Source organism: Fusarium coffeatum (assembly GCF_003316985.1).
Source record: "Fusarium coffeatum strain FIESC_28 chromosome Unknown BRIP53273_contig_471, whole genome shotgun sequence".
In the NCBI taxonomy this organism is placed as follows: Eukaryota; Fungi; Ascomycota; class Sordariomycetes; order Hypocreales; family Nectriaceae; genus Fusarium; species Fusarium coffeatum.
The window spans coordinates 8136-15978 of NW_022158260.1; the positions used below are offsets into that span (position 1 = coordinate 8136).

The window sequence follows — 7843 nt, forward strand, 5'->3', positions numbered from 1 at the left end:
ACATAGGAAGTTGTTTTACAGCACGGTCGTGGATCTACTGTCACGCACACAATTCGAAACACAAGTTCTAATAATCCAAGGTCTTAACAAACTCCCCTGGTATTAATATTACAATGTACCGTACACTTTCTCGTCATATATCTCTTTCTTCGCGTCTAACCCGGGTTCACACGTAACAAAGGCAAACATATAGTATAAGCAGTTCGTAACGCATCCATCCGTCATTTACACCATCCCATCTTAGCGTTTTGGTCATATAACGTAAAACCACCCAGTCAACAACTCCTTGGCTCTGGCTCTAGCTCTAAAATCTAGACTTCTTCCGTTCCTACAGCCTCGTAACCTCCGCGATCTCGTCGGCCAGTCAATGTCATGAGGCTAGGACTCTCGTACATGGCGGTGTAATCGACGCGCTCGCCACCGAGAACAGCAGATCCGTTCTCTCGCTGGCCGAAAATGGGCGCGGGATCGCACCAGAAATCTTTGCAGTTGGTGATGCAGCCTTTGCTGTAGGGGTTCTTCTTCTTGCGCTTGTTCTTGCCGGATACGGCTCCTCTTCCTGTGATGGTCTCGATGAAGGGGTCGACTCCGAGGGTTCGGCTGAGTGACTTGAGGATGCCACCCTTGTGCTTATGGGAGTGAGCAGCAGGGGGTGCTGCAGCTGATAGAGATGGGTGGTTGGGGTCGAGAGGTGCGCCAGTGGATGTAAGAGCAGTGATGTTGCTGCCGTCACGGATACCAAACATGTTCTCATATGTAGTCATGGCTCGGGCGACTTGGATGAACTGAGTGAACAGAAGCATGGTGACCCAAAGCAGCTGCAGCGTGATCCAGATAGCCAGGATTGAAGTATATGAGTCGGCATTGATGTACTTGCACAGTGTAGGGCTGAGGACATTGCAGGTCTCTGAAGCATTCTTGCTGATGGTGTCAAAGTCTACAAGGAATTAGCATACTGTTTCACAGATCTGGTCATTCTCGAGGTAACTCACAGTAATACAGCAAAAAGTCGTACGAGACAATACCAAGAGTGAGCGAAATAAGGTAGAAGAAAAAGTGTCGGTGGTTGTTGATACCAACACAGTTGTAAACCCACGGGCAGTGGCTACACATGTTAGTTATCACATATCATGTATCCAAGGACATCTACTTACTGGTCATGCTTGGCAACGCATCGCTGGCAGCGACGACAATGCTTGCTTCGAAGAGGTGTCTGAATCATGCAAGTAACACAAAAGTTGGTCTCATCGTACTTCCACTGCGCAAGAAGTTCATCGATAACAGCCTTTTGCTCAGCAATGCCATTCATCTTGGGAACGAAACCAGGGTCGTATCTCATGCTGGCGACGTAGAAATACCCGGTAAGACCAAAGAAGATCGCAAAAAAGAGGTTCAGAAATCCGTGGCCATGGCCTTCGGTTGCGCCGAGTGTCGTCGCGAAAAGGACTGTCGTCAACCAGTTCACTCCCGTCCAGAAAAGAGTGGCCGCAAAGATTCCAGTTAACCAAGGCTACGAGCGTTAGCATAATTCTACAAGTTAGAGACTTGAACATACCGTCTTGTGGAAATGTCGCATATCTGAAGGCGCATACTCCAATACTTGCTGAGCAACCCACTGAATACCGTAAACAGCAGCCAATCCAAGAGGCACACCAATGTACACAGGGAAACTCGACATGACAACAAGCATAGCCCACACCAAAACAAACGGCCAGAGGAACAAAAACCTGGTGACAAAATTCCTCTTGTCCTTCAAGAAATAACTAGCACCAGGCCAAGGAGGCACCGCAGGGTGACCGTCCTCGTTGAAACCGCATTCCCGTAGAGCTCTGTGCCAGGCAACTTCCGTGTTGAGTTCCTTGGCCGTCACGGCAGGCGTCTTGCCCGTCTGCGTCTTTGCAAATCGATCGGCTCCGTACTCGATAAGTTTCAGGATACATCCAGGACTGCCCTTGACCAAAGCCCAGTGCAAAGCCGTGAAGCCCTGCTCGTCGGTCGCGTGGATGCTGGCGCCCCAGCGCAAGAAAAGGTCCACGCATTGGGGAAGGCCCTTGTAGGCAGCCCACATCAGCGCGGTGTGGCCAAAAGTGTCGAGGACGTCGACGGGAATTCCTTGGTGCAGGAGAAGGACGATCAGGAGGGTGTTGCCATTGAATGTCGAGATGTGGAGGGTGTTGTAACCTTGGGCGTCGGTGATCAGAGGGTCGGCGCCGTGCTGGAGAAGAAGGTTGACGGTATAGTAGTGACATCGCTGAGCCGCCCATTGAAGAGGTGTCGCTACTGACTCTCCGCCTTTTCTGTTGATCTCGGCGCCGTGCTCGATCAAGAATTTGCACATCGCATACTGATTGTTAATCGCCGCCCACTACAAAACGTCAGCATGATCCTCCTCTCCCATATCGCGTCGTTCGCAACTCACATGTAGGGGCGTGATACCCTCGTCGTCGTGGTAGGTCGCATCGTACTCGCCCGACTCGAAGAGCTTCTCCATAGCCGGAACGTCTCCTATCCGAGCCACCTGCATAACATCATCCTGCTGATTCTGGGCGTCTCCCGGCAAACTACCCATCTCGACCTCGCTGTTGAGCTTGGGGGTAGCTGCGTTTGCTTTTCCGGACATTTGGATAGGTGCGGCTGATCCGCCTGCTGTGCTGGTGGTGTTTATGCTCGCCATGGCCAATTGTGCCCGTAGGCTAGGGTTTTCGTGAGACGGTAGGTTTGTAGCTTTATTTCACGTGGTTGCGGGTGCGACAAAAGATACTGAATTGGGGTTTATTCGTACAAGATAAACATTGTCTGTCTGAGGAGAAAGAAAGAGAGAGAAAAGGAAGAGAAACGGCAAGAGAAGCAGGGGAAGAAAAGTTAACAACTCCAGAAACTGGCCTTGGCTGAGTCTTGGCTGAATTTTGAAGAAGACGGGACAGCGCGTGGAGTAGGCCTACGTATTACTTAGAAGCCGTGATGCCGAGCGCGGCTGAGCTCAGACCCTCTTACGCTCTCTCTTTTCTCCCTATGGGGGAAGCCGTCCGCCTCAAACTTTACCGGCAGCCAGTAAAAGTCAGGGTCCTGCTGTGGCTTATTTCCCCCTAATCATGCAGTGATTCCATGCCATTGGCTATAACGTATTTGGACTTGATCTTCTTTGTGGCGCAGGCCGAGTCCAAGTGGGGATGCCGGTCTAGGAGCTCTCCGGTGGGCTGGCCAGATATTCAATTCGTTTAGCAGCTTCAATTTGACAGCAAACGTTTTTGTTTCCAAACTGTCCAACGTCATCTGAGCCATCCCACCGACCTCGAGGATACAGATAAACTTCAAGACCCTGTCTTGTCCCCTTGCATCGGCTTACCCGGCCTTTATTTCGTCGAGCGACACTTACGGGCGCCAATTGGTGCCGCACATCCGTTCACCATGGCCAATTTCATCGACATCGTCGAGGCCATCATGACGCCCTCGCTGACGACAATCATCATTGGCGCACTGATAATCATCGGCGCTCCTGTCATTCTTCACCTCGTCCTCGCCTCGTCAAGGACATACACTGTTCCTCCCAGCGTTCTTCTCGTCGGTCCCGCCAACGCTGGCAAGACGTCACTGCTCACGCTCTTTGAGCGCGGCGCCACTGGTACCGAGACGCACACTTCCCAGGTGTCGCACGACGTCGAGCTCAACGCTTCCACCGACTCTGAGCACAGACATTCGTACCGCAACCACGATGTTCACGACGGCACCTACACCAAGTTTTTGCTCATCGATACTCCTGGTCATGGCAAGCTGCGAAATGTCGCCACGGGCAAGCTGAACCGTACTGAGAAGCTCAAGGCTGTTGTTTTCGTCGTGGACGCTGCTGCTATTGGAGAGCCGGATGTTCTTGCGCCCACTGCGCAGTATCTCTACGATGTTCTGCTGTTCTTGCAGAAGCGCGCTACCAACTCCAACGCCAAGAACCCGATTCCTATTCTTATCGCTGCCAACAAGATGGACCTCTTTACTGCGCTGCCTTCAACTCTTGTTAAAACCAACCTGGAGGCTGAGCTGACGAGGATTCGTGCTTCGCGAAGCAAGGGACTGCTCGACTCTGGTGTTGGATCTGACGATATTGGTTCCGAAGAGCAGGATTCTTGGCTGGGCGAGTACGGTTCCTCCAAGTTTACTTTCAGCCAGCTCCAGGAGTTCGACATTGACGTCGATGTCCTCCCTGGAAATGTCACTGGCGACGGCCCAGGTGCAGACAAGTGGTGGTGGTGGATTGCTCAGCGCATATGAGGCACGGAAATGACAGCATTCACAAATGTGGGAGGATTCTGGATGACACAATTATATTAATGACATTTTTAATTTACGCAGCTGATTCCCGTCGCAAATGCCATGTAGATGTTGAGTCTACCGCCCAAAAATTCTATATCAAAACAACTTTACATATCCTCAAATGCTTCTTTTTCTAGTGGTATCCTGGAACGCCAGACGTGAATGTCGTTGAAAACATGAGTACTCGTTCCCTTTCCTCTCGCGAGGTTTTTTGTATCTACAGCTTCTTGTTGATCATCCATGTGAGGAGATCAACCTTTGTGACAACAGCAATAGGCTTGGACAGAGACTTGGATCCCTCCTCTGACTTCTCGGTGACCACGGCAGCGCTGTTCCACTCGAAGAACTTGCTGAGGGTGGTCAGGGGTGTGTCCTTGGTGATCTCGACAAACTGCCTGCGCTTGCCGGGGTTGACGGGGGAGGCGAACTCGCGAGGATCAGTGACGATCTCGTCCAGACGGGCAAAGTCGAACATAACCTCGGAGACGCTGCTTGAGGCGCTGGCGCGGCCGCTGGAGATGTAGCTGAGCAAGTTACCCAGGGTGACGAGACCGACGAGCTTGTTGCCGCTGGCGGAGAGGACGGGGAGTTGATCGAAGCCCTTCTCGCGCATGGTCTCGATGGCCTCCTGGCAAGTAGAGTTGGCGCCGACGGATGTGACGGGCTTGAGGCGGAGAGCGGCGATGGTGGCGCCCTCGTAGGGGTCAGAAGACTGCTTCTTGCCGTTGCCGTTGACGGCGGACTCGATTCCGTTGACGGGGAGGAGGTTGTTGGCGGCGAGCCAGTCGTCGTCGGCGAACTTGGAGAGGTAGCTTCGGATGCTGTCGGGAAGGACAACGACCACGACATCACCCTTCTTGAAACCGTACTCCTTGACGGCGAGGAGCATAGCAGCCATGGCGGAGCCGGAGCTGCCACCAACAAGGATACCCTCCTCAGCAATCAGTCGGCGAGCAAGGTGGAAAGACTCGCGATCATCAGTCTTGTACCACTTATCGACGATGTGCTGGTCAAGAACATCAGGGATGAAATCGTATCCAATACCCTCCACCTTGTAGCCCTCGTTGACACGCTCCTGGTTCAGAAGCTCAGGCAGAGCAAGGATACTGCCGTGGGGATCAGCAGCAATAACCTTGATGTCCTGGTTATGCTTCTTGAGACCACGAGCAATACCAGTGATGGTACCACCAGTACCAGCACCAGCGACAAGAGCGGTGATCTGACCACCAGTCTGCTCCCATATCTCCTGGGCGGTACCGAACTCGTGGGCGTTGGGGTTGTCCTTGTTGCTGTACTGGTCGAGGATGTGGGCGTTGGGAAGCTCCTTCTCGAGACGTCGAGCAACACCGATGTGAGACTCGGGGGCGTCCCAAGCAGCCTGTGTAGGAGTACGGATGATGGTGGCGCCAAGGGCACGGAGGACGGAAACCTTTTCGGCCGACATCTTTTCGGGGAGGGTGATGATGGTCTTGTAGCCCTTGATGGCACCGACGAGAGCGAGACCGATACCACTACAAAAGTCAGCAAAAGAATTCGGTATCGAAGTAATGGTGATCTGATCTTACGTGTTTCCACTGGTAGGCTCGATCAGAGTGTCACCAGGCTTGATACGGCCACTCTTCTCAGCCTCCTCAATCATGCGCAGAGCGATTCTATCCTTGACGCTACCGCCAGCGCTGAAAAGCTCGGGCTTAACGTAGACATCGCACTCGATACCCAGAGACTGGGGAATCTTGTTAAGTCGGACAAGAGGGGTGTTGCCGATAAGTTCAGTCGCAGAGTGGACGGTGGCAGCGCGGGGCTTAACGTGAGGGACCTGAGACGCCATTTTGGATGTTTTTGGGTATATGAAAGAGATGAAAGAAGGGAAAGATTCTCATACGAGAAAATGAAATGACAGTTAAAAATAAAAAGCACGCCACGAGGACAAAAACATTGTTTGGTAGGCGGGGCGGTATGACAGACAGAAACTCTCTGATAGATGAAAGTTTGCCCCGCCAATGCCGAGATTATCCTGTGGAAACCGTTCTAGAACCGGGCTAGAAAAGTTCTGATTTGGTAGGCGGTGAACAGACCGCTTAAGTTACCCGGTAGCTGATCGTCATGAAGTTAGAGTGTTAAGCTTAAACTTATTCTGAGTATTTACTTGAATGTTTAGAATGGCATCTAGTAGTCATGATTAAGGATTGAATGTTTATTTTTGAGGCCCATGATATGACTGTGCTTCCCATGTGTTGGATCCTGGATGTCTTATTTTATCGCTGCGACCACTTTATGATGGCGCAAAAGCACGACATTCACTCGCATGATCATCATTTAAACGTCACAAAGAACTCCATCTCACTTCAGATTATTTAACCGAGCTCTACGCCATTCAATTCGCTCATAGTCGAACGAATGATGAGACATCACATTTGGTCAGACACTTACCTCCCAGACGAGTAGCAGAAGAATTGTACTCTAAGGCTTGGAGAGTCAAGACAAAGTAGCCTAAGTGCTCGTTTAAGCCAGCGCAAAGTAACTACCTAGGTTATTTCGTCCTTTATGCTTATAGAGGCCAATGTTCTGATACCCTGACGATTGTCCAACCGAGCTTTACGCCATCTGTCGCTTACAGTTAGATAAACGATAAGGTATCGTCTCTCGCCTCATGATCTCATCCCATATTCCAACTCAGTAAGCAAATCATCTCCATCTCCGCCTTTTCACTCTTCCTTTTCAAAAGTTCTCTACCAGTTTACAATAGTTCCTCCCGCCACTTGACCCCCGAACCTATCACCATCGTCCCGGTCCTGGCTTCACCCCCGCACTCGTTCGTGCTTCCTTGTAGATCTTATCTCGTCCGACATGGGTTGTCATGCCAAGACTTTTAATTGTTGCGACCTGCCATTTTCGCATCCTTTACCCATAGGCTGGTCTTACCTTCTGGGGGGAAATATGATGAACTTTGTAGTGTGATTTTGTATATAATGGCGAGCTCGTCGCATGTCTTGGCCTCTCGTCAAGCACTGTAGCTCAATTGGTTAACCATGAAGTTCTTTAATGCTCTGCTCTACGGAGCTCTCTTCTTCTCAGAGGTCACAGCTACCAAGAAACTCACACCAAGCCAAGTCGAAGGTGACATTAAAAAGTCCAAGTAAGCTCAACCACAACCCACACGCACCATCTCAGTCTAACAATCACAGACTTCGAAAGACCCTCGTGGATCTCGACAAGATTGGCAAAAAGAACGGCGGCAACAGAGCCTTCGGTCTTCCTGGCTATAAGGCGTCTGTCGACTACATCTACAAAGAGTTGAGCAAGCACAAAAAGTACCTCGACACCACCATCCAGCCCTTCAACTTCACCTTTGAGCAGACGAGGGATATTCAAGTCCGTGGACCTGATGGTGAGGATGTTTATGTTATTACCCTCATTTACAATGTTGGTACGCCTGAGGGTGGTGTAACTGCTCCTTTGGTGGCCCTGCCAGTTGATGATACTCGTGGCTCTGGATGTTTTGCCGATCAGTGGGAAGGTGTCGATGCAAAGGATAAAC

At 51.1% G+C, this 7843-nt stretch overlaps 3 protein-coding genes across 3 annotated transcripts; 1 reads left to right on the forward strand and 2 right to left on the reverse strand.

The window, feature by feature from the left end:
* Positions 1-311: 311 nt before the first annotated feature.
* On the reverse strand, positions 312-2674 carry FIESC28_11711 (uncharacterized protein; the record flags this gene model as incomplete). The annotated part of the gene is made up of 5 exons (XM_031165827.1): positions 312-937; positions 993-1105; positions 1155-1510; positions 1556-2365; positions 2420-2674. The coding sequence occupies 5 exons, from the start codon at positions 2672-2674 to the stop codon at positions 312-314; spliced, it is 2160 nt and encodes a 719-aa protein (XP_031010114.1).
* Positions 2675-3408: 734 nt separating this feature from the next.
* FIESC28_11712 (uncharacterized protein) lies at positions 3409-4263 on the forward strand (the record flags this gene model as incomplete). Its single annotated transcript, XM_031165828.1, has 1 exon — positions 3409-4263. One exon carries the CDS (start codon positions 3409-3411, stop codon positions 4261-4263), a length of 855 nt encoding a protein of 284 aa, XP_031010115.1.
* A 259-nt stretch (positions 4264-4522) lies between these two features.
* Positions 4523-6133, reverse strand: FIESC28_11713 (uncharacterized protein; the record flags this gene model as incomplete). The annotated part of the gene is made up of 2 exons (XM_031165829.1): positions 4523-5816; positions 5871-6133. 2 exons carry the CDS (start codon positions 6131-6133, stop codon positions 4523-4525), a joined length of 1557 nt encoding a protein of 518 aa, XP_031010116.1.
* Positions 6134-7843: the final 1710 nt, after the last annotated feature.